This window comes from Crinia signifera, chromosome 2, assembly GCF_055691185.1.
Source record: "Crinia signifera chromosome 2, ASM5569118v1, whole genome shotgun sequence".
In the NCBI taxonomy this organism is placed as follows: domain Eukaryota; kingdom Metazoa; phylum Chordata; class Amphibia; order Anura; family Myobatrachidae; genus Crinia; species Crinia signifera.
The window spans coordinates 185,681,082-185,708,415 of record NC_139218.1 but is presented as its reverse complement, the minus strand read 5'-3'; the positions used below and the strand labels follow the sequence as shown (position 1 = coordinate 185,708,415).

The 27,334-nt window shown below is 46.4% G+C and overlaps 1 protein-coding gene across 1 annotated transcript in view; it reads left to right on the top strand.

The window, feature by feature from the left end:
* FGR (FGR proto-oncogene, Src family tyrosine kinase) overlaps window positions 1–27,334 on the top strand; it is a 117,887-nt gene that overhangs the window by 76,535 nt on the left and 14,018 nt on the right. Inside the window, exons 7-10 of the mRNA XM_083173326.1 lie at window positions 4,945–5,100; window positions 6,666–6,845; window positions 7,231–7,307; window positions 21,323–21,476. Coding sequence (XP_083029452.1) covers window positions 4,945–5,100; window positions 6,666–6,845; window positions 7,231–7,307; window positions 21,323–21,476 — 567 coding nt within the window. The remainder of the gene's footprint in view (window positions 1–4,944; window positions 5,101–6,665; window positions 6,846–7,230; window positions 7,308–21,322; window positions 21,477–27,334) is intronic.

Genomic DNA, 27,334 nt, shown 5'->3' with positions numbered 1-27,334 from the left:
TTTTTGATGCAACTGTCCTCAGATAGTTTTATGATGCAGAGAGAGAAAATAAATAACAAAATTAATTCCTTGATGCCTGGCACTAACTATACACAGGAATCTCCTAACTCCCTAAGAAAACAATACAAGCAGTTTTTGTTATCAGGCTCCGCTCAATGGATATCCATGCAGGTATCTTTCTTAGAGACTCCATAGTCTCTTCTTCTCAAGCAGTGTGAGAGAGTATTGAATTGATCAGGGTTACAGCTTTTGGTACTTCTTTACTTTCACGGCGCCAGCATGGCGCCGCGCTACTTCCGGGTTACGCTCGCCACAAACTAAGTAAAATAAACAAAGTTAACGCCATGCCAACATGGATAGTTCATACCTCCACTATCCATGTTGGCATGGAGTTGATTTTAATTAGCGTGGCGAGCGTAGCGAGCCACCGAGCCCGCAGCGTGGGCGAGCGAAGCGAGCCCCGCAAGGGGACTCTGACGCGCGGCGCCATGCTGGCGCCGTGAAAGTAAAGAAGTACCCAGCTTTTTAACAGAACTAAATAGCTGAAAGCCCTAATTGGTCTTCTCTGAGGCTAATAGCCCAAAATAAATAGGCCTAATTGAATGGAGAGCCCTCCCTCTCTTCTGCCATCCAACCAGAGGACCCTTTCCTTCGATTGTATGGATTAGATCTTGTAGGATAGGAAACAGTGAGGTGTAGTAAATGGAGTGCATTCACAGGAGGCACCAGTGGAGTACCCCAGGGATCTGTATTAGGGCAAGTGCTTTTTAGTATCTTTGTTGGTGACATTGCAAATGGACAAGGATCACAAGGAAACAATGCCATTTCGCAGAGGACACAAACATATGTAACAGGGTAGACACCCCTGGAGTCAGGGCCGGTGCTAGGGTGTCCGGCGCCCTCCTGCAAACCATACATTTTGCGCCCTTTCACATTGCCATTGCAACAAGCTGCAGCCCGATTGTGGGAACGTCTGCAACATGCGATCCTATGGAGAATTTCGGGTGCATGTACATGTATGCATACACCATCTCAGTGCTGTGTCCGCAAAATGTTGCAGGCACTAAAGGTGCCCATGCATGCTGCGAGAATCGCATACGTTATGGGCTAAATCGCATTGCACGGCACGCATGCAATGTGTGTGCGATGCGATCCGAAAGCAGTACAAAAAGTATGTGCAGCACATACTTTTTGTACTGTGCGATGCCCGCAGGATGCACATCCTGTATGGCCACCTTTAGGCACATAAACCAGCCCATTATTTTAAAAGTGTCTAAATTAATATTATAAACCTGTATAATAAAAGACTCATTGTTCTTTTGCTGTTTAACTCTTCTGCAATCACTCCTCTTCTATCTGCGTAGGCAGGATGCGGAGGACGCCATTACACCCCTCTCGTGATTGAGGGGGAAAGGAGGGGGGAAAAGGAGGAGATGGAAGAAGAGGGGAGGAGATATAGGGGGCGGAGTGTTGAGAACTGGCAGCGGCAGTGGCACAGCACACTGAGAAGAGGGAAGGAAGGGGAGGTGGCGCTGCTGCCTGTTCGTCATTTGATTGATAGCTGACAGGAGCAGGGAGCAATGGGTGGGTGGATCCGGACATGACATGTCATCCAGGCATTCACAGACAGGGCTACATGCCTCAGCGCAAGTGTCTGTGAGGAAGAGGGGGCAGGTCGCATGAGGAGGACAGTGTGTGCTCGGTGCAGGGAGCTGCTCAGCCTCTCCATTCTGCCGCCTGCTGTCAAACAGGCGCTGCGGGCGGCGTACAGGAGGCAGTGACAGTGAGAGCTGAGGCAGCTTTAGCAGAGCAGGGAGGGAGACAGCGCCTTTTCAGCATGGCGCCTCCCTGCTTTGCAGGAGCTGCTGAGTGGGTAGTGCCGGCCCTGCCTGGAGTGAAACCCCTGGAGTGAAATCTAGGTAGAGAAATGGTCAAGAATGTGAGAACTGCAGTTTGTTAACAATAAACCTGCAAAATCAGGAACTTGGGTCTCAAAAACCTAAAGGCTAAAGGGGAAAATTACTTTACAGAAAGAGTAGTGGATAGGTGCAATAGCCTCCCATCAATTTAAACATACTTGGAATTTCATGGTATCATGGTATTGGAGTATCAGTGGACGTGGCTGTATTCTCATCATGTACATAATATGGCTCCTATTAATAAACAAGAGGAAGGCTGAAACTAGCATCTCATACTATTACCACTGTGACTCCAAAAACAATGCAGCAGCATTAACATCCATCAGCGAAACAGGCCCTATATGTTCTTGGGTCTTTCCTGTTGTACCCAGTGTAAATCACACTTGCTTACTGTACTGGAATGGCCGGGAAAATTGTGTGGCACTCCCTGTCATCTGGACAAGTGCCCATCAACATTAAATTGCGCATGTCTCTATTAAGAAAGACATGTGGTGCAGATGCACACTCCATATTATTAAATCAATAATAGAGGCTCTTGGTATATTAATTGGCCAAGAAATATTTGCCCACCAACCAGCTTCACGGTGGCCTCATTTCTGGTGGGTCCCTATTAAGGTTGGGACTCCTTCAACTTAGAGTAGCACCCCGCCCACCTGATCTGAACATTAGTTCACCAGTTTGGTCCCTGGTAGCCACAGACTGCAAACTGAGGGCACAATGAAGGTAAGACCTAAAAATGTACACTAATTGCTAGTCTTGGAGATGGATTTGGGGCGCGGCTCCCCTTGGGTTGGTGTAACCGAGTTGCTTTCTGGGTGGCACACCCTAACATTTATTTAGCACTATTTATTTTCACTAATATTATACTTCCTAGCACTACACTTTTTAACCTCTAGCTCCTGCTTCTTTCTTATTAACACACATTTATGACTTAGTTTTTCACTTGTGTGCTGCCCTGGGGTGACTGGCTTATGCTGGCCTTTTTGGGGTTCCGCGCCCCAGATTCTTAGTATTAGGGACCCACCAGAAATGAGGCCACCGTGAAGCTGGTTGGTGGGCAAATATTTCTTGGCCAATTAATATACCAAGAGCCTCTATTATTGATTTAATAATATGGAGTGTGCATCTGCACCACATGTCTTTCTTTGCAGAACTACAAGTCCCAGCATGATAGCACCTCATGTAAATCGGGTGTGCATTCTAAGATCCCCCCCCCCCCATAAGCATGTCTCTATTAATCCTGGAATTCAAATATCAAATATATTAGTCTTAAATCCTGGGATCCCGCTTCTTCCTTTAGCTATCTACAAGGGGCTGACTACCCCTCACCCACACTGCAGCTTGACAAGGCATCTCATATACCCTGCGCCCCGACCACGTGTTGATAATTCATTATCAACCCCTCTCTGCACTGCACCTGCTGCACCAATGGTAGTTGCGCCTCTGCAGGTGACATGTGATTGTTAACGAACACTTCATACATTCTCTAAATGGCAAAAAAGTTAATTGTAAACATCATGTGCCTGATTCTGGTTCACTCGCAAAAGCAAATTCTCTCTATAATGGACAAAACCATGTGCACTGCATGAGAGATCAGATTTGGGTGGGGATTGTACTTCAAACAGATATCTATATTGCAGTGTAAAAATAAAGCAGCCAGTATTTACCCTGCACAGAAACAAAACAACACCCAAATATCTATCTCTCTCTCTCTGCACATGTTACAACAGCCCCATCTGCACATGGTTTTGTCCATTAGACAGTGAACCAGAATCAGGCCACGTGTTCCCTGCATTGTATTCAATGTGAAGTGACCACAATAGTGACTTCACTTCTCTAGCTGGACTCCAAAGCATGCACGGCCATTGCATGGAGGGTTCCAAACCAGTTCCCACTAATTCTTGTGAAGTATATCCCATAGGCTACAATGAGCTAACACCATATTTAGGTATTATTAGTTTCTGGGGCAAAATCTGACCACTTCATAGCCCCCATATAAACATTGGGATGTTGGGACTGCTGACAGAATTGAAGGTGTCATAATTATAATAAGATATCTGCTTAGGCTCCTCCATGGTACATTGGGGAAGTGGTGAAGGGATAGGGGGAAAGGGACCAACTTTCCCCCTCCCCAAACATGAGAGAGGCGCCAATGTACAGGAGGAGAGGAGGAGGAAGTGTGACACCGACATTACATCACGCTTCCTTGTCTGACTCCTGCCATGAAGAAAAACCTTCATGCGGTCTCTGCCTGGCCCCTCCATCCACAACTTCACACAGCCATATTGGTGAGGGAGGCGGGCAGCAAAAGGTTTATGGATTATTAGGTTAACTGTGTCTACAGTCGACAGTCAAAAAGTCGACAACTTTTAGTTGACAGGCCGAAGGCAGGCACATGAAAATGGATTAAAATAATATGCACTCAACTTAACCAGTGCTAAAGTGTCTGGATTTTTCCAATATGGGCTCATCCGATAGTTACACATGCAAAAGATAGATTATGTTTATAACACGGTGAAGTACAGTTTAATTATATATATAACACATAACAAATATAAAATCCATGGGATTCACACACACAGTAAAGACAAAGCAGACTGGTGGGGATCCTAAAAACTAAACTAGTACCAGCTAACATGGAACTGACAGGCAGTTCTTAATAGGCACAAGCAAATGTCCCGGGCATGTACTGGTGCAAGGTCCCATGGTTCCAAATGAAGCCGTCTGTGGATGCTGGTGCTACTTTCTTCGGATATCTCCCCGACTGACCAACTCAATTTGAATCCTTCCCGGATTCTTTATCAAGGTCCAGATTAAAATGTTATTCTGGTCCTTGATAAAGATTCCGGAAAGGAGAGCCTAGTTTACTTTTGAATCTTAGGTAGCTTCTTTATGAGTCATTGATGTGGTTTTCATATAAGGATACTATCCTCTCCATAACTGTTTAAAAAAATAATAAAATTCTAATATGAAAATATTGCATCATTCTTTGGTTATTACATAATGTCATTGTCATTTTTTGTAGAATTCAATGATGGTCTAACCCATTTGTTAACGAAGTCTTGTGTCAACATGAAACCTCAAACTTTGGGACTTGCAAAAGATGCCTGGGAAATAGCGAGAGAGTCCATCACCCTAGACCAAAAATTGGGACAGGGCTGCTTCGGAGATGTCTGGAAAGGTAAGAATCTATTTTCAAACCCTTAATAATTCACAAAGATCTTATGGCAACCATTGGGCAACTTGTGTTATATACTATGAGCTTAAGAGAAAATATACAATTTAAACTGATTTTGATCCCACACATATAATGATAAAGATGGTTACATAATACCCATAAAGTGTAGCGATCTGATAAAGGCACCAATCCAATTGGTGGAAACCCATACACACTGAGCAATTTCTCAGTGTGTACTTTCTTTTGGTCACTACAACAGGATTGGGAAGTTGGGAACATTATAGAGTGTGCAGTACACGGTACATTGTCCTTCTGATCTGGTCATTGTTGTTTATCAGCTTCAAACATTTTAAAGCTGAAAAATTAGAAAAATATCAGGTCCAAATTAACAATTTCAATGGTTTGTGCAATCGATTGTGTGCACATTGTGAGGTATATCAGGATGGTGCACGGTCCCATGGGTCGAGAGGTTGCTCAACTGATCATAAGTGCTGCACGTATGATCAGTCGGGATGACTTGCAGTCATGCTTTTCCAGCTTAACTCTTCTACATACACTATGCAGTTATTGGGCTGGTCAGCCAATTCATAGCGGACTTCAGGTGCCACGAAGCGGTCGTGCTCCGAATGAGTGGGTGTGGCCTGTATGAATGGGGTCGTGGATTTACTGGGTAACTCTCTCTAGGCCATGTCCCCTTTTGGCGCCTTGGGGCATGGCCAGAGCTCTGTGAGCTGCTGGCCAAGCTCCCTGTACCCTTGCTTGCCGTGAATAGACTGCTAATCACAGCAGTGGGTAGCAGGGAGGACTCTTAACTGCCCCCCCCCCCCACCCACCATGGGACACTGCTGGCCCAAAAAACGGAACTGTCTCTCAAAAATTGGGACAGTTAGGGGGTATACAATTAATAGCTTATCAGCCTTATCATTGTATAGAGTGTATCTGGCTTTAATCTGCCAAAACTGTACCATATATACACACTTGAATAAAAAAACAGTTTGATAATTATTGCTAATTATTGAGTATGTGTTGCTTTGCATAGATACCTAAACAATACATTAAATGACAATGTTATGGGGCCTACACAGAGAGATTCTGCTGAGATAAATCGCTCAGCAAGATCGCTCAGCACACAGCACTGGCAGGGCCCAGTGTTCTCTGGTGAGGGCACAAGCCCTGACCTGCGATCTAACTAGCTTTATCCAGCATGTGATATCAATGTGATAGCAATGTGCAAGGCCGTACATCGCTATCACTATGGCCCCTACACATGGAGCAATATAAGCCTAAGCCATCTAGCCAAATTAAGTCAGATCGCTTAGAAATTGCCCTGAAATATCCCCGTGTGTAGGCCCCATAACAGAGGTAAATAAAGTGCTTTGCAGTGCTACACATAGCCAACAATACAAACCGTTCTTATTCCATCATTCTCAGGTATTCAAATATGCCAGGGCCATTGAGATAATTGTTTAGTATTAACCTCTTAACTGATCCTCTTCTCTTGTTTTCAGAATAACTTTGTTATAATCCTTTTTTTTTTTGCAATTCTTTTTCCTTTCTACAATGTCAAGGTACATGGAGTGGGACCACTAAAGTTGCAGTGAAGACCCTCAAACCTGGCACTATGTCCCCAGAAGCATTTTTGGAGGAGGCTCAGATCATGAAGAAGCTTCGCCATGATAAATTGGTCCAGTTATATGCAGTGGTGTCTGAAGAGCCCATTTATATTGTCACTGAGTTTATGACACAAGGTAAGTTAATAGACCTCTGGATAAGCGTGGTTACTGACAGTGTCAGACTGGGGCATGAAGGGCCGAACAGGGGAATACAATGCCGTGCTTAATGTGTGGCCAGTTACCATGGGGCAATACCAGACCACACTGAGGCTTGGATAGCCATTAGAGGCCATGTATCTCACCCTCTAATAAGGTAACAATGTATAGTTTGAGTGCACTGACTGGGGTCTGATATTTGAGGAAGGGGTGGGACCCTTAGACAGTGGGGTCCACCCAGGATTTTCTCTGTACCCCTGGGGGCCAGTCTGACACTGGTTACTAATCTTATCGATCAGTTATCTTCTCCTATTGGACAATTTTGTAACTTACCCGTGCTCTACCTGTATTTTATGTTTCCCAGGAAGCTTGCTGGATTATCTGAAAGACAAGGATGGGCGATACGTGAAGTTACCACAATTAGTGGACATGTCAGCACAGGTGAGTGAGGATGTACTCTCTGTTTCTCTCCTGTACAAGGGGAGATAAACTGTAGACCACATCCAAAGTAACCTATTAGCCTTTGTCATTTCATAGAATGTACCAAATAAATGTCAGAAGCTGATTTGTTGCTTTTGGCAATGTGTCCAGTTTATCTCTCTCCAAGGCTTTATACATCTCCCCCTAGACCAAATAACTGTATAACTCTATAGTCAGCTAATCTCAAATTCGATGTATCCAATGTTTTAGTAAACCTTTGTGGTACTGGTCGGGATCCCGTCATCGAAATCACGACTGCTCGACAATTGGGATCTATTCTCCCTTCTGGGGGTCCACAACCCATAGAAGGGAGAATAGATTGTAAGCTTGTGAGGATGGCGCTCCCGCCATGAGCCAGTTATATCACAATTATTTACTTCACTTTCTCACAGCCCTTTAAATTAGTTGTTGCTGTCACATCGGCCACCATAACTAATGTAGCCAATATACTTACGATCCTTCGATTTCAACCATATCTCTCTCAGCCAATCAGAGGGCCGCCCAGTGTTTTGAATAATTTTTAAAATTCTGCCACCACCAGAACTCCTTCAAAGCGATACGCTCCACCGCTTCGGTCCCTGCTCCACCACCACCACCAGCACTCTGGTCCCCGTTTCACCACCACCACCCGCCGCCAGCCCACTTCCAGCACCCGATGTGGCATCGCAGATGACATGCAACGTTGGGTGCTGGAAAAAAACACACTGGGCACCACAAGATGCGATCGGATGCGATGGGACATCATAAGTATATGGGAACCATAAGTAGGAAACATGCAATAAACATGCAATAAATCAAATATTCTGTAATACCCAGCAATTATTCTGTAATAACCAGCAAGTAAAACTTTTTTGAACACTCAAACCCGCCTATCAATTACATTACCACACCCAACACCAAGGGGCTCAATCTACCTTAAATGCAAAAAATCTAACTATTACATTTAAATTCATAAGTAGCATAATTTACACAGTGGTAAGATGAGGAAAGGGTTAGGTTGATTTCCAATAGATCTTTCTATCAGCTTTCTATATAGATATAATTTACAAGCTCCGGGTACTGCTAAGCTTCATTCTGTTAGCTGTGTTTTTACCACTTTAAAAATAACCTCCCAACAGAAATGTATAGAGGACGAGCATGTGCTTCTCTTGGAGCCGCCATGGACATACAGACATTCATTATGTCAGCTGCATGCATCTCTGTACATTGTAACAGCTGCCAGGCTGTCACTTCCAGAGTTCCAGGGACATAGCCAGGAAACATTTCATGCTGTTCCTAGCCACTCGATCAGGGCTGCCATAGATGCAGACTCTTGGACTTCCGCATCTGGGTAAACCTCAATTATGGAGCCCCTGGGGTTATCCAGGCTAAAGTGGGAACTTAGCTCAAACTACTTATGTTTTTTGTTAAGACCTAGCAGGAGCTGATATATCAGTTCTAAAGGAAACTTTTATGTGGATAAACGAACAGAAAAAGAAAGGAACTTTTTAGAGCGTACATCTCTAAACTGTAAACGTCATATGCTTGTTGTATGACAAAGATTTGCCAAATATATTTATAGGGGTGTGGATCATTAGGTAGACATGCAATAAGTCGACACATGAAAAAGGTTGACAGGCTTTAGGTCAACATTGACAAAAGGTCCACACAAGCAAAATGTCTACTTTAAAATGGTCAACACATGTCAAAATCTGCCGACACGGACACCATATAATTGTTCTGCTTCCCCTCACTTGGCTTGCTGCATTTCCCCACTATTATAATCTAACTTTATACCTCCCAACTGTCCCCCATGTCACTGGAACATCCCTTTTTTGGGACTTTCCTGCATCCTGCCTGGGGCCGTCAGTGTCCCGTGGCCGGGGACAGTTAGAATTCCCCCCCCCCCCCCCCCTGTAATCCGTTAATAAACTTGACAGGGTATTGTCAACTCGCTGTGACCATTCTCCCCCACCCCCCTTTCCTTCAAATAAAACACAACTCCTCCATGTTGGATGAAATTGGCCACAGCAGCCATCTTTATTAAACAATAACAGTTTTTACAGCAATAATCCCCACATTATCTGACAAAGGTGATCCTCGAGGCCCAAAACTCCAAACCAGTATACATATCCGAGCACTCTCCCTCACGCTTTACCCCCAGCCGATGACACTGGCTCGAGGGCACCGATATGCATAAACCCAGTGCTCATTATCTATATATATATAGCCTCACCCCGAGGAGTCCAGCCCCCGCCATGGGGCCCTCCCCGCCACAAAGCCATGCCTCCATGACCACCAACCTCGAGGATCCCCTCCGCCACAACGCATGGGGTTAACCCCTTAACCCCCTGCGTCCCCGCCACAAAGCTACAGCAACTTCTACCCCGTCTTGTATCGCCAGAGACCATAAATCCATGCCCACCGCGTTCAGGTGGACCCCATCTCCCCTCCAAAATGCGCCAGTACCAGACTCCAGCTCCAAATGACGCACCATAACTCCACCATTCCTAGCCACAAATTTTCCAACAGCTCTGTTAACCTTTATCCTAGCTTTATTGATCCTTTCCACTGAACGCGCATCCCTCCAAAATTGCCGGGGCACTATATTAGACCAAACCGTAATAACCTCTGGAAATAACGCCCAAAGGTGTAATAAATCAAACTTAATGTCGCGAATCAACTCACGGAAAGGCCTCGCCCCCAAGTCATTACCCCCTATATGCAAAACTAAAATATCAGGAGGCCTATCCAGCCGAACAAAGCGATGAAACTCCGGCAACACCCCGCTCCACACCATACCACGCCTTCCCAGCCAGCGGACTTCAAATTCCCGTCCGTCCAACCCCAACCGTCTTCCGTTCGGTCTCATTCCGGCTCGAATGGCGCCCCAAAAAACATACGAATGTCCCATAATCCAGATGAGGCACGAAGGCTGCCCTAAACAAACAAAGAAACAAAAAACACGAAAACCCCCGGTCAGCAGATCACAAAAGACACTTCTCCAACCTCACATAAGATTTGAACCGAGCCGACTCCCACCTCCCAATCTTCTTAATTAAGTCCTCCCCAAAACCCAAGCGTGCCGCCTCTGTCGCTGCCCCAATCCTAAAAGAGTGCCCTGCGTACTCCTCCTCTCGCAACCCCAGCACCCGCAGCCCCTTCCTAAACACACTAACAAACTGAAAACGGGACAAAACTGAACCATCCGCGTGTACCGACAACGGGTCCCTCAGCTGCCCCCCGGAAAACCTACACTCTCTAAAAACTCTAAGGCGTTCCACCAGGCACATAGAAGAACCCCGTACCTCAAACAAAACCACCCGTTTTCCCCTACCCAATTGGTCTGTTTTTGAACGACTCAAAACAAACTCCACCCTATCCGAAAATAAACCAACCTCCTCATATCTCAGGCCCCCCGGTACCGCAACACTCGGACTCACCAATTCCCCCAAACGCAATGCCCCAAAGAATGCTAGAGAAAAGGCCAGTTTGAACAGCTTAATTTCATAACCCGACCGGCAGACCAACCCCAACTTGTCCCCCAACTCCTGCAATAGTTTGAAAGAAACCGGCCTCCTCTTATCCAGCACTGCATGACCCCTTCTCCATCCCTTCAGCGCCCGTGATACCAGGAAACTCTTCGTGACATCTGGCTTTGCACAGGCCCGAAAACCAAACGCCAAGCCCGCCATGCACCGCCCAATTTTTGATACTGACCACCCCAACTCTTTACAATGGCCAATGTATAGCAACACCCTCATCTCATCCTCTCCCTCCGGCAGGCAAACTAATCTACACCAATCATTCCAGTGCTGCCACTCCTGGCAGTACGCCGACCACGTGCCGGGGGCAAGGGAATCCCTGATGAGCTGATCCACTACTCTTCCAGCAGCTCCCAAAGGTGACTCGGGCAATCGACCCCACTCTGGTCCGCTCCCGGCGCCAGCTCCCTGAAGCGATCCCACTGCCAACGAGACAAAGAATCCGCTATACAGTTAGAAACCCCCGGAACATGCCGTGCCACCACCCAAGCATTCAAGGCCAAACATTCTAGCACCAACCGTTGCAATAACTTAACCACAGGAGGAGATGATGCCGACAAATGATTAACTGCCTCAACTACACTCATATTATCGCAATGGAAACAGATTTTCTTGTTCTGAAACAATGGCCCCCAAATCACAACCGATACCAGTATGGGAAACAATTCCAACAACGCCAGATTACGAACCCAGCCCCGACGGACCCATGACTCCGGCCATTTTCCTGCACTCCAGTGACCCTGACAATAAGCCCCGTACCCAACGCTCCCGGCCGCGTCAATAAACAAATCCATGTCAAATGCCACCACCGCGTCTGACATCCACATGGCCCTGCCATTGAATGACTCCAAAAATTCCGCCCACACCTTCAAGTCACCGCGCAACTCCCTCCCCAACCTAATGAAATGATGAGGAGAAGTAATTCCGGCAGTCGCCCCCGCCAAACGTCTACTGAAAATCCGGCCCATTGGGATAATACGACAGGCAAAGTTCAACTTGCCTAACAAAGACTGTAATTCCTTCAGCTTAATCTTCTTTAATCTCACCACCCTCCCAACCTCCGCCTTCAGCGACGCTAATTTGTCCGCAGGTAAGCGACACTCCATCAACACAGTGTCAATAGTAATTCCCAGAAAGCTAATCACTGATGCAGGCCCCTCGGTTTTCTCAGGAGCCAAAGGCACCCCAAAATCTGCTGCCACCCGTTCCACAGTGCACAGCAACAATGTGCAGACTTTACCGTCCCCTGGGCCAATGCACAAAAAATCATCCAAATAGTGGATAATCGAACCACACCCAGACACGTCCCTAACTACCCATTCCAAAAAAGAACTGAACGCCTCAAAATAGGCACACGACAGGGAGCACCCCATCGGAAGGCAACGGTCAACAAAGTACCCCCCATCCCAAAAACAACCTAACAAATGAACACTCGACGGGTGAACCGGCAACAACCTAAAAGCCGCTTCTATATCAGTCTTTGCCAAAAGGGCCCCTTTTCCGAAACGCTTCACCCACTGCACCGCCGCATCAAATGATGTATAAACCACTGAACAAATGTCAGGGTCAATACCATCATTGACCGATGCCCCCTTTGGAAATGACAAGTGATGTATGAGGCGAAACTTATTCACCTCCTTTTTGGGAACTACCCCCAACGGTGAAACAACCAAATCCGCCATTGGCGGCGATGAAAAAGGACCCGACATTCGCCCCAACTGCACCTCTTTTGCTAATTTTTCCCCCACGACCTCTGGGTGCTCTCTGGCCGATTTCAAATTCCCCCTAAAAGCCCAGGTAGCCTCAACCTCCGAAGGGATTTTAAACCCATCCCGAAATCCCTCCTCCAAAAGCGCCGCCGCCTGTCTGTTTGGGTATCTATGCAGATACCCCAGCATCCTTTCCAGGCGTATTGGAGTCACCCCCTTTTGAAGTGGACTCCCGCGATTTTCCCCTAAAACACTTGCTTGCCCCATGGGTACCCCCGCAGGATGAACACATGCTTAAACTTGCACTTTGCTCCAAAGCGACACGATCCTTCATTGAATGCGAAACACAGGCCCTTTTTCACGGCCGTGTTGTTGACCCCTTCTCTTGCTCCCCCCCTATCCCCCCGAAAGGGCTGCCCCAACCGATTAGGCGCTGTTACTTTTAGCCACAGCCCAATATCCTTATGATCCCACCTGATATTAGGTCGCACCGCCTTCCGTTGCCTAAACTGCTCATCATAACGCAGCCAAGCCTGACCCCCATAAACCCTCTCCGCCTCCGCAATCGCATCCATATAGCAAAAAAGGGGTGAGCAATTCTCTGGCGCTTTCTCCCCAATCACACTCGCAAGAATAGCAAAAGCCTGCAGCCAATTGGAAAACGTCCTTGGTATCAACCGATACCTCCGACGTTCCTCCTCCTCCTTCTTCTCTTCCTTACGCGGCCTGTCTAAATTGAAGCGCTCCAATGGGAGCAAGGAAAAGATGTCCACATACTCCCCTTTCCAAATCTTCTCTTTTACCTCCTGCTTCAGGTGGGCCCCCAACGGCCCCTCAAAGCAGACATATACCTCGCCCTTAGCAGAGTCACTAACCCGCACTGTTTCCACCTCCGTTTCCCCACTAGCCTGTGCAGTACCCCCACTACCATTGCCCACGGCACTGTGCCCTGGCGAAACCCACGCGCTCCCTGGCGACTGTCCTGCCCCTTGCCGTACCCTAGAAAACCACTCTGCAAATCCAGTAACCAACTCCATAACTCCCCTACTAGCATCACTCTGCTGACCTACCCCCGCCCCCCCCCCCCCTGACTTACTGACAGGGGCGCAGAAGACATAAATGTAGACTCACCAGGCTGCCTGGGGGCAGTGAACCCAGCAGCCGCAGCTCCTGCTTCCTGACGTGCTCCCATTTCTCCAGACGACCCGGGCACCTCTTCCGCTCCAGTAGGTCTGGACGCCGCACGCACACCCGCAAGGGATCCCGCAGGTGTCGCACTGTGTATCGGCTCCTCAGCGCTGTCCAAGCCAGCCGGCTGCCGCTCGCTCCCCGTGGCCGACATCCTCCGCCGCGCCGGGACCCGACATCACTCCCGCTGCTTCTTCTTGCACGGGGAAGCGACCCCTCCCACGCTGAGAACCCCGCCGTCCTGACGGATTCCTCCCAGACCAAACCTGCCGGGAGGAAGGTGTCCGTCCCGCGGAACAGCCTGGAGGGTCCCGAATGGGGCTCCTTGACCGGCGCCGGGTTCTGGGGGTGAAGGAAGGGCTAAGGCGCTCCGGAGGCCGGGACCTCCGAGGCCGGGCGCCAGATGGGGCAGACGTGTGTGCATCTGCTCCCAACCCCCCGTATGAGGCCTGCTACCTGCTCCTGTAACCAGGCCGCTCCCTGCGTACCGGCCGCCTCTCTCAAGGAGGCCAGCGCTGCATCAATACTTGCCATGCTAGGCCAGACAGGTGTCTGCGAGGTCACAGGATCGTTCAAGCTTTCGATCCCAGACAAAATGTCTGACCAGGGCTACGTGACCCCTCAATATATAACACCCCACCACCCTGTTAAGCCCCACCCCCACCTCGTCATCCTAACGCTCCTTCCATCCCCTGTCAAGAGGGGCTCCGCCTCAGTCCGGCCCAATACAATTCCTGCAGCCAGAGGGGCTGGGGGCATGGCCACAAAATCATGGGCATGCACAGTGGCCCTTTTTGCCTCTCTTCAATGTTGGGAGGTATGTTATAGTGGCACAGTGATTAAGGTACTTGTGTATTATCACGGCGCGAACTAAGCTATTTGCTTAGTGGGCTATTCTGTCTAGGAAAATCGCATCGCATCGCATCGCATGGGCCATTGTAAGTGCCGATGCGATGAGATGCGATGCAATCCGATTTTCCTATGTAATGTATTCAGTGCTCTTTTATTTATATTGTATAGGGTGTACAATGCCATTAGGTATATAATAATGACATACAATGAGGTTTTAGGCACCCCCCCCCCCCACTATCCACGCCACCCCGAAGCGTGGCGAGCACAGCGAGCCCCACGAGGGGCAGCGGAACGCGTCCTACGACCTTTTCATACCCCCACTATCCACGCCGGTGTGGAGTTGAATTTATATAGTGTGGCGAGCGCAGCGAGCCACCGAGCCCAAAGCGTGGCGAGCGCACGCGGATTACACTTCGGGGTGGCGTGGATAGTGGGGGGGGGGTTCCTATAACTTCATTGTATGTCATTATTGTATACCTAATGGCATTGTACACCTAATGGCATTGTACAGGTGCGATGCAATGCAATGTGATGCGATACGATTCTCCGGGGCTAAGAGAGCAGTGAATAAAATACATAGGGACATCGCATTGCGTTGCATCGCACGGCCGTTGCAGTGGCCCATGTGATGCGATTTTCCTGCGGTGCTGTACGTAAGAAACTTGGGCGCCGTGATAATACACAAGTACCGTGATTAGCATTACTGTCTTGAAACATTAGGGCTTGGTTTCATCTGGGTGCTCTGTTTTTCCTGCCAAGATAGCAAACTTACTGCTTAATTGGTTTCAATGTGGGATCTGGTGCTAAGAAAATATGATTTCAAATTCCATTTAGGAAGATACTCATAAAAATAAATTTGCTCTGATTGTCTAGCACTGTGTAATATGCTGGCACTATACACATACAGAAAATAATGTGACCCACATGACATGAAAAGCAGGCATGATTGAAGTGGAATTACATGTTGCCTGAAGGCACATTGTGAAGACACTATTTGCCCATTGAATGTACAGTTGTATGCTCATTTTGGGTGTGTTTTCACTGCAGGCAATGCACCACTGGAAAATACAGAATTTATAGACAGGAGTTTCCAAATGCAGTCCACGATCTCCCACTCTGCTGAACTTTGTAGCAAGAGTGGGAGTCTGGGGGAGCAGTAGAATAACCTAGTAACGACCCTGGACATTAATGTCTTTATACACTGGATACTGTATGGAATACAGTATTAATATTTAACACTATATATTTTCTATAGTATAGGCAGTATCATATGTTTACATAAGATAATTTAGGAAAAGGTTAAACATACCATAACAAATAAATATGCAAACATAATAGAACTCAGGGCATAACTATTATAGGTGAAGGAAGTGCAACTGCTATGGGGCCCACAGCTGAGAGAGGCCCACATTACCTGACAAAATAACAAATAAATATGCAAACATAATAGAACTCAGGGCATAACTATTATAGGTGAAGGAAGTGCAACTGCTATGGGGCCCACAGCTGAGAGAGGCCCACATTACCTGACAAAATAACATGTGCTATATGCATTTTTCACCATTGGGAGGTACAAAGTGGCCCTTACAAACTTTTGCAATGGGGCCTCCAAACATCTAGTTACGCCCCTGATAGAACCAGTACTGTACTTTCTAAGCTAACAATCTCCTATCTCTGGTCTGATCCCACACACACAGCAAACTTGGTAGAAAAAGCTGCTACGGTACTCTTTACCTAGCACGACGCCCATCGCGGTCATCGCGGGCATTGAATGCACTAAAAAATCGGGTGCGACGCGACCGACGCGGTGCCCGCGATTTCCCATAGGGACCAATGTTAAATTTCTCAATTGACCCGATTTTACTGTTCAATGCCTCAATTGACACGATTTTTCCATAGGAATCAATGTTAAATGGCCCACAGAGGCCAAATAGCCACCCTGAAGTGTGAAATGGCCCCCACAATTGTTAACGCCACCCCACGATCAACGTCAACCCGAAGCGTGGCGAGCGCAGTGAGTTCGCGAGGGGCGGCGGTACGCGTCCTACGACCTTTTTATACCCCCACTATCCACGTCGGCGTGGAGTTGAGAATAGAATAGTGTGGCGAGCGCAACGAGCCACCGAGCCCGAAGCGTGGCGAGCGCAGCGAGCCCCGCGAGGGGACGAGGATACCTGTGAAGCCCGCGAAGGGACGCGTTTACCTGTGAAGGTATCCGCGTCCGCTCACCACGCTTCGGGCTCGGTGGCTCGATGCCCGCGATTTTTTTTACCTACGATGCCCACGATCAAAATCGTGGGCGCCGTGCTAGGTAAAGAGTACCGCTGCTACCACTGAGCATGTGCAGCAGCTCCCTTAAACTGGATGCTGTGGTCACAGCTTTAATAATCATATTAAATACAATTGTTAATGTTGCCATAATTCAAGCCACTTGCTAAGAGGAGGGGGGGCATTTGCCTATTATGCACTGTTATACACATTTGAGTTTCAATGGGGCATTATCACATAGGTGCTATGTCTACATCCCAACCATACAGGGGGAGGGGGATGTTGTGTGTGTGTGTGTGTGTGTGTGTGTGTGTGTGTGTGTGTGTGTGTGTGTGTGTGTGTGTGTGTGTGTGTGTGTGTGTGTGTGAGGGGGGGTTACCCTATGGGCTAAGACTATGGTTGTTGTTCAGGATAAAGGCCTTGATTGCTGTACAGAGCTGAAACCAACAGGTTAAAATTGTTACCCCTTTCACATTGCAAATGCCGGGTAGCACCCTGGATTTGGACATGGGTCCATCAGGTGAGCGACCTGGCATTTGTGAGATGAAGCTCCCACAGCGACCCAGCAATAAGTAGTCATTGGGAGTGTGGTGCGGAGCAGAGGTGAGTCACCGAAGAGTGGGGGGGGGGGGGGGGGCATCTGGGTCAATTGACCAGGGTTATCCGTGTGTGGTCAATTGAGGTTGCTAGCGCTATCCGCCAGGCTATGCGGCGGCGCGGGAAGTGCTTCTGTTTTGAAAACACTGGCCACACGCTGATTGGGTGAATCTCAGCCAATCAGCGTGCGGCCAGTGATTTCAAACCCAGAAGCACTTCCCGCGCCGCCGCATAGCCCGGCGGATAGCGCTAGTTATTTCTTATTCACTGCAGGGACCCCCCACCACCGCCAGCTTTATACACAGCGCCGCAGGTACCTGTGCGGCAAGGACAACATTGCAGGCTCCTGTCAGAAGCCGGCATGGACCCCCCTGCCCGCTCCCCAGAGCGGGCGCAGCAGGTACCCCCTTTGCACGGGGGGCGAGGGGCGAACTGCCACCCTCCAGTGGCCGGCGCCCTAGGCAAATGCCTAGACCTGCCTAGTGGTGGCGCCGGCCCTGCTCGCTGCGTTTGCCAAGCTTCCAGGAGTGTATCTCATTGCGATTGGCACACTATTCCATTCTCCCTCCATGCCCTAGTGGATGGTAGGGCATTAAATACCACCTGTCTCACATGTTGGCTCAAAAAAAAATTTGGGAAAAATGTTGACCCTGTGACTGTCAACTGTTAGGATCTCCTGTGCCACGCTGTCTGGCGAGACACCACGTGACACTGGCTGGAAGGAGATAGTGACAGGACCAGGGCGATCTCCTGTGCCACGCTGTCTGGCGAGACACCACGTGACACTGGCTGGAAGGAGATAGAGACAGGACCAGGGCAGCCTCGCCAACCTGACTCCGTTGTACCCAGATGGAGTTGACGTGTGTGTGCGGGGTGCTAGGCTTCACCAATAATAGCCGCGTTCGTGGGAGCCCGTTAGTCAGGCTCCCACCTCGATGCCACCTGGTCTTATGTTAGGACAACACACACGCCAAGGCCAGTGATGAACAAGGGGAAACCTATCTACAAACAAAGAGGCGAGGACCACCCTGCCCTGCGGAGAGGGGTGCCAGTGGATAGCACTCTAAACAGGAACCCGCTGTGCTAATGCTTAACAGGTGTAACCATACACAGTATGCTGACACACTAAGAACTGCTGACGGGTGTAACAATACACGATATGCTGACACACTAAGAACTGCTGACGGGTGTAACAATACACGATATGCTGACACACTAAGAACCGCTGACAGGTGTAACAATACACTATACGCTGACACAATAAGCAAATGATTAGTACGGAGACAAAGAGGGGGAATCTTCCCAACTTATCTGGAACCGAGGGATATCAATATCTGGAGAAGGAATCCCACAAAGACCAACAGGAGCTGCAGGGACCGGGAGACGGATAAAGGACGACACACGGACACCGGGAGGACAGGAGACTGGATGGAGGACACAGCTGGGAATCAATGACAGGATGCAGGATGACTGGACACAGGAACCAGGAGATGTGGGTAAGCAGGAACCAGGAACACTTGAGACCCTGAGGTGCAAAAGCTATAACCGGCATGGGACTGAACAACCAGAGGGTTTATATAGAGAGCACAATGTGGTGCTGATTACACATAGCCTGAAGGTGTGCACTGCAGGCTAGGAGCCTAATCAAGACACCTGAGTCCAGAACACACAGTACTGAAAGTAACCTGCAATGGCCCAGGCTGACCACTGGATGCCACTAGCGAGTACACACACACACAGGCTGAGATAAACCCAGGGAGAACACACAGAAAATGTGAATGGTACATAACACCGATCCGCTGGAAGCGGATCGTAACATCAACCTTCCCAACGTCGACCAAATGTTTGTGTCGATCGTCCAACCCTGTCGATCTTAGCCAAGTTGACCCAATTCCTGTTTCGATTTAAGCCATGTTGACCTTCAATGGTCCACCCAATGCATGTCGACCTAATATGGGATTACCTAATGGCCGTAATACCTTTTGCTTTTGGTCACTTTCACACTTGGAAAACTTCTTTATGAGTGATCTTCTTTACTACCTATTCTCCCTCCACTAGGTGCAGTTTCCTCCACTACACCTCTGTTGCCTATCTAACCATGTTACTTTATAATGTCAGGTCATCTATCCACCATACTGTTATATAGAGGATAGATTAACACAACTGCGCTCAGCTTGTGTGTGCTCTAAACTAGGTCCAGGTGCTGCTGGTCTCGTGAAGGGTATCCCAGTCCCTTTTGATTGGATTCAAAGATAATTGGGGTTGAGACAGCGCTATCCTGTTTGTAATGTCACTATTCAAATATGTATGTGAGAAAAAAAAAGGAAAAAAGGTAGAAAGGTAGACGTATAAAATGAGGTTTATTTAAAGGTCAAAATGAGGATAATTTCTAGCAAGTAACTAAAATTGTGGTATCCTTAATGAGTGCTTAATGCCAGACTCTGGAATGGTCTTTACCCTAATGGTAAAAAGAGGGGGGGCGGGGGTTTGTATACCTCTGTGGGTATTTACTTGGTGTTTTAATTACACCTCTGTGGGGTCCCCCAAGTGGGGTTTCCTGTGGCAAGTGTCACCAGGAGAGTGTTCCCAAACGGGTGTTCCAGATAGTCTGTACTAGACTTCTTTAGCTACTGTAGGCCCTACACCAGAGCCTACGGTCTCTCCTAGTGATTTGTCCCAGGAATGGAGTCTGGGTGATATGGTGGGGATGTCTGTGTTTCTCGCAGGGAGGTGCCTTATGGGCTTCGGGCGATTCCAAGGGAACCCCCTTACAATCTCATAGGTTGGTGACCTATGCCCTCTCTGCTGAACACTGTCCAAAACAAATTGTCAATGTCTCGAAAAACTTTTCAAAATCTCAGTAATGTCTGCTGCTAGCGGCGTCCCGCATCGCAGCCTGTTAGTATGTGTGACTCACGGTTCCTTGGTAGAAGTTCTTAGCGGGGATGCAGCAGTATCCGACAGCGTGTGGCTTACTCTCTGGAACTTCCCCTCCTTCTCCGTGTGGATGCGTGTCACTATGTTCCTCCGGCCGGAGGAACATAGTGACACGCATCCACACGGAGAAGGAGGGGAAGTTCCAGAGAGTAAGCCACACGCTGTCGGATACTGCTGCATCCCCGCTAAGAACTTCTACCAAGGAACCGTGAGTCACACATACTAACAGGCTGCGATGCGGGACGCCGCTAGCAGCAGACATTACTGAGATTTTGAAAAGTTTTTCGAGACATTGACAATTTGTTTTGGACAGTGTTCAGCAGAGAGGGCATAGGTCACCAACCTATGAGATTGTAAGGGGGTTCCCTTGGAATCGCCCGAAGCCCATAAGGCACCTCCCTGCGAGAAACACAGACATCCCCACCATATCACCCAGACTCCATTCCTGGGACAAATCACTAGGAGAGACCGTAGGCTCTGGTGTAGGGCCTACGGTAGCTAAAGAAGTCTAGTACAGACTATCTGGAACACCCGTTTGGGAACACTCTCCTGGTGACACTTGCCACAGGAAACCCCACTTGGGGGACCCCACAGAGGTGTAATTAAAACACCAAGTAAATACCCACAGAGGTATACAAACCCCCGCCCCCCCTCTTTTTACCATTAGGGTAAAGACCATTCCAGAGTCTGGCATTAAGCACTCATTAAGGATACCACAATTTTAGTTACTTGCTTAGAAATTATCCTCATTTTGACCTTTAAATAAACCTCATTTTATACGTCTACCTTTCTACCTTTTTTCCTTTTTTTTTCTCACATACATATTTGAATAGTGACATTACAAACAGGATAGCACCATACTGTTATGTTTACCTCAACAATTATTATTTGGTTCCTTTAGATAGCAACTGGCATGGCATATATTGAACGAATGAATTATATCCACCGTGATCTCAGAGCTGCCAATATTCTTGTGGGGGACAATTTGATTTGTAAGATTGCAGACTTTGGACTTGCTCGCCTCATAGAAGACAACGAGTACACAGCTCGACAAGGTAAATGTATTTCGTTTTCCATACCATGGTAATTGTTTAAAAAAAAGTAGCTAGCGATAGGACCAACCCTCAGCAATTTTCAAATATCCATGTAAATTAACAGTAGCATTTAATTATAACATGTATGTAATAAAGTGGGAGTTTTTTCACAATTTCAGGCAAGTGTGATTGTAGGTTATGTACCTAATAGTTTGTGCATATACATAAGCATTGAAGTTACTTATGTGGAGATTTATCAAAGCTTTCAAAGAGATAAAAAGAAGAGCAATAAAGTACCAGCCAATCAGCTCTTAACTGCTATGCTACGGGCTGTGTTTGAAAAATGACAGGAGCTTATGACTTATACTGCTTTCAGATCGCAAATGCAGGTTTGCACCAGGACTTTTAACCACTTTTAACCGGGGCGACCCTGCATGTGCAGTCTGTTCACATTGCAAACAGCAAACCGGCAATATTGCCGGTTCGCTGACGTCATGAGGTGGGCGTGGTGGGGGTGGGGAGGAGGCAGCGCTTAGAGCTGGCGCTGCTCCAAGCGCTGCCTCCTCCATAGTGTGAATGGGAAATGGGTCGATGGCAACGAACCGGTAAGAACTCTGCTTTCTTTCCGTTTTTTATTGCCATGTTGCTACCCATTTGCGGCACCCGGTAACCCCTTTCACATCACACTAATTACCGGGTCGAGCCGGGAAGAAACCGGCTTGTACCTGGTAATTAGTTGCTATGTGAAAAGGGTATTAGATCTTCAGATCTAGGGCCATCTCTGGGCAAAGTGGCATGCTCTTTCTTAATCTCCCAATGCAAGCCATGGCCATTTCCTCATCATTTCCAGACATCCATAATTATGTCAGCCCTACATTGTGTAATTTAAATAAATAAATAAAAAAAAACAATATGCCACTTTAGTGACATTGCTAAAGAGGGGAGGCTTAGGATTTATTAAAAGAGGGTTTTGTCAAACGGATATCTTTATATGCCAGTTTTTAAACCACCAGATGTATTAAAGGTATGCAGGGCACTCTGTACCTCATTGGCTAAGAGGCAAAACTGCAGGGGTGCTGGGGGTTGTGTGGCCATACAGGGGCAGGGTGGGATCTGGAACAAGAATGCTCCTGTTACTATGTTTTATCAAGTGCACCAGGATCCGCACACCTTTTCACTTTTGCAGCAACCGAGTAATTGCCCAGTGGTTGACACTCCTGCACTGCACACTCTGGGCCAGATTCTCTAAGCTTCAAAAGTGATAACCAAGCAATCAGCTCCTACCTCACATTTTTCAAACACAGTCTGTGACATGGCAGGTAGGAGCTGATTGGCTGGCTGTTTATCACTCTCCATTTTATCACTTTTGAAGCTTAGAGAATCTGGCCCTCTGTGGTGATAACTGTTACCCAGCTCATTACAGGCTGCCAGCAGCAAGCTTCTGTCAGGGCAGCTCTCGTTTTTCACAGAATGTGGAAGTTAATTGTTTTAGCTCTGACATGTATACCTTTGCCAATGTGACAACATCATTAGTGTTTTATTTTATTAGATGAGTAAAATAATTTACTGAACCAAAAATTATATATATATATATATATATATATATATATATATATATATATATATATATATATATATATATATAGACATTGGATGGGCTCTGCACACACTAAATTAACTGATAATAAATAGTGGAGATTTGGTTCATGAATTGATCAATGCATTTAAGCCTGCAGCCCCCGTCAAGGGACCCCACTGTTCTGCAGGTCCTACCACTATCGCTGAAAATGGCTGCAATACACATAGCTATCACATCAATGTTTGATACCAGGCATGCTATCAGGTCTGAAGCTCACAGCAGACTTTGCTTTTATAGGTGAGCAGCTACCAACACACCTGTCACTAATCATCTAGGGAAATGGCTAACACAAGCTATGGAATCTTAGTTAAAAACAGGGTGCATGAGAGAATGTGACCACAATAAGACTAATTAAAAAATTAAAAAATTAATCTAATAAACAATATATACACTTAACATCGGCACTCACCTTTCCTAGTTTTGGGGTGCCCTATGGCTTGTGACCACATTGTTTAAACAGACATTGGATGGGCTCTGCACACACTAAATTAACTGATAATAAATAGTGGAGATTTGGTTCATGAATTGATCAATGCATTTAAGCCTGCAGCCCCCGTCAAGGGACCCCACTGTTCTGCAGGTCCTACCACTATCGCTGAAAATGGCTGCAATACACATAGCCATCACATCAATGTTTGATACCAGGCATGCTATCAGGTCTGAAGCTCACAGCAGACTTAGCTTTTATAGGTGGGCAGCTACCAACACACCTGTCACTAATCATCTAGGGAAATGGCTAACACAAGCTATGGAATCTTAGTTAAAAACAGGGTGCATGAGAGAATGTGACCACAATAAGACTAATTAAAAAATTAAAAAATTAATCTAATAAACAATATATACACTTAACATCGGCACTCACCTTTCCTAGTTTTGGGGTGCCCTATGGCTTGTGACCACATTGTTTAAACAGACATTGGATGGGCTCTGCACACACTAAATTAACTGATAATAAATAGTGGAGATTTGGTTCATGAATTGATCAATGCATTTAAGCCTGCAGCCCCCGTCAAGGGACCCCACTGTTCTGCAGGTCCTACCACTATCGCTGAAAATGGCTGCAATACACATAGCTATCACGTCAATGTTTGATACCAGGCATGCTATCAGGTCTGAAGCTCACAGCAGACTTTGCTTTTATAGGTGAGCAGCTACCAACACACCTGTCACTAATCATCTAGGGAAATGGCTAACACAAGCTATGGAATCTTAGTTAAAAACAGGGTGCATGAGAGAATGTGACCACAATAAGACTAATTAAAAAATTAAAAAATTAATCTAATAAACAATATATACACTTAACATCGGCACTCACCTTTCCTAGTTTTGGGGTGCCCTATGGCTTGTGACCACATTGTTTAAACAGACATTGGATGGGCTCTGCACACACTAAATTAACTGATAATAAATAGTGGAGATTTGGTTCATGAATTGATCAATGCATTTAAGCCTGCAGCCCCCGTCAAGGGACCCCACTGTTCTGCAGGTCCTACCACTATCGCTGAAAATGGCTGCAATACACATAGCTATCACATCAATGTTTGATACCAGGCATGCTATCAGGTCTGAAGCTCACAGCAGACTTAGCTTTTATAGGTGAGCAGCTACCAACACACCTGTCACTAATCATCTAGGGAAATGGCTAACACAAGCTATGGAATCTTAGTTAAAAACAGGGTGCATGAGAGAATGTGACCACAATAAGACTAATTAAAAAATTAAAAAATTAATCTAATAAACAATATATACACTTAACATCGGCACTCACCTTTCCTAGTTTTGGGGTGCCCTATGGCTTGTGACCACATTGTTTAAACAGACATTGGATGGGCTCTGCACACACTAAATTAACTGATAATAAATAGTGGAGATTTGGTTCATGAATTGATCAATGCATTTAAGCCTGCAGCCCCCGTCAAGGGACCCCACTGTTCTGCAGGTCCTACCACTATCGCTGAAAATGGCTGCAATACACATAGCTATCACATCAATGTTTGATACCAGGCATGCTATCAGGTCTGAAGCTCACAGCAGACTTTGCTTTTATAGGTGAGCAGCTACCAACACACCTGTCACTAATCATCTAGGGAAATGGCTAACACAAGCTATGGAATCTTAGTTAAAAACAGGGTGCATGAGAGAATGTGACCACAATAAGACTAATTAAAAAATTAAAAAATTAATCTAATAAACAATATATACACTTAACATCGGCACTCACCTTTCCTAGTTTTGGAAAGGTGAGTGCCGATGTTAAGTGTATATATTGTTTATTAGATTAATTTTTTAATTTTTTAATTAGTCTTATTGTGGTCACATTCTCTCATGCACCCTGTTTTTAACTAAGATTCCATAGCTTGTGTTAGCCATTTCCCTAGATGATTAGTGACAGGTGTGTTGGTAGCTGCTCACCTATAAAAGCTAAGTCTGCTGTGAGCTTCAGACCTGATAGCATGCCTGGTATCAAACATTGATGTGATAGCTATGTGTATTGCAGCCATTTTCAGCGATAGTGGTAGGACCTGCAGAACAGTGGGGTCCCTTGACGGGGGCTGCAGGCTTAAATGCATTGATCAATTCATGAACCAAATCTCCACTATTTATTATCAGTTAATTTAGTGTGTGCAGAGCCCATCCAATGTCTGTTTAAACAATGTGGTCACAAGCCATAGGGCACCCCAAAACTAGGAAAGGTGAGTGCCGATGTTAAGTGTATATATATATATATATATATATGTTGCGAACAGTCGGCACTCGCTTTCTGTGTGCACTCATTGAAATATAATGCAGGGTGCCAGGCAAAAAATAAATAAACAAATTCTTTCTCTGTAGCAAAGCCAAGAACAAGAGGTTTTGACTTGCACTGACTCTTTAATCGCTACCATAATTTAGAACCAACTTTTGTGCAATTAGGAATATAAATACAAAACCATATATTAGTTGGTGGTGCTCCCCAGAGTTATGGATAACCATACATTTGGAGAAGAAAAAAGATAACTCTTTTTTTGGGGGCACTAACTTAGATTGTTATTATTTAACTATCATAACATATACGGGATGATCCAAAACATCAGACAATGATTATCCCAGGATAATCATTGTCTGATGTTTTGGATCATCCCGTATATGTTATGATAGTTAAATAATAACAATCTAAGTTAGTGCCCCCAAAAAAAGAGTTATCTTTTTTCTTCTCCAAATGTCTGTAGCAAAGCCGTAAACAGCAAAGTCACAAAGGAAGTGGGCCAGCAACGCCAAGTAAGTTTCTGTGGCTTTTTAATGCAACATCAGCCAGAAGTATCCATCAAACAATTCCCCTTGTATAAATGGGGACAAACAGCATAACAGTCAACGATACCGTTTCGGTGTACATGGCAGTCCAGGATGAAGGTGCCCTGTACACCGAAACGGTATCGTATATATATATATATATATATAACAAAATGCTAGTCAGGCACTCCAAACGATAGGCTGTAAGTGTCCGGTGCCTTCACAATGAGGATAAATGAAGCAGTAGCTGGTGCGGCACTCGGTATCAAATGGATGAAAAAAACTCAAGGAGCCATAAATGTGGACAACGTTTCAGTTGTATTAAACTACTTTTTTCAAGTCTTACATAAATGAAAACAGTGCAAAGACATACCTTTTATAGTAGCATGCAAAACCATATGAACAGTGCTGGACGGCGCCGGGCAGGACACTACGTCAATCCGGAAGCCGCCACTGGAGATGACGTCATGGCGCATCAGCGTCACGCACGTCAATGCTGTGTACCCTGTCACCATAGAAACTGTCAGGCACGGAAAAACAACAACAGATGGTCAGGACCAGGAGCAATGCATAAGGGAAATAAGGTGTAAGATACATGGCTGCATATGCAATGAAAACGCAATAAATGCATACATACAGTTACTAAAAAAGGAAACAACATGTAACAAAAAATTACACAAAATACAGCACATGGAGCCAATGCAATGCATTAGTCTGGTCAAATGACGGGGTGAAGGCAAGGTTTAACGGAAGCATGCATAAGAAATCATTTCATTTAAACCTTTGGGTGCTATCACATCTAGGTCATGAATCCATCTGGCTTCACACTGTATAAGTTTGAGGGAGCGGTTGCCACCTCTGATGGACCATGGGATGGTATCGATAATGCGATAGCGCAATGACGATAAAGGATGTTTTGCGCTAACAAAGTGGCGAGCCACTGGTTGCTCACTTGAGCCAGAGATTAAAG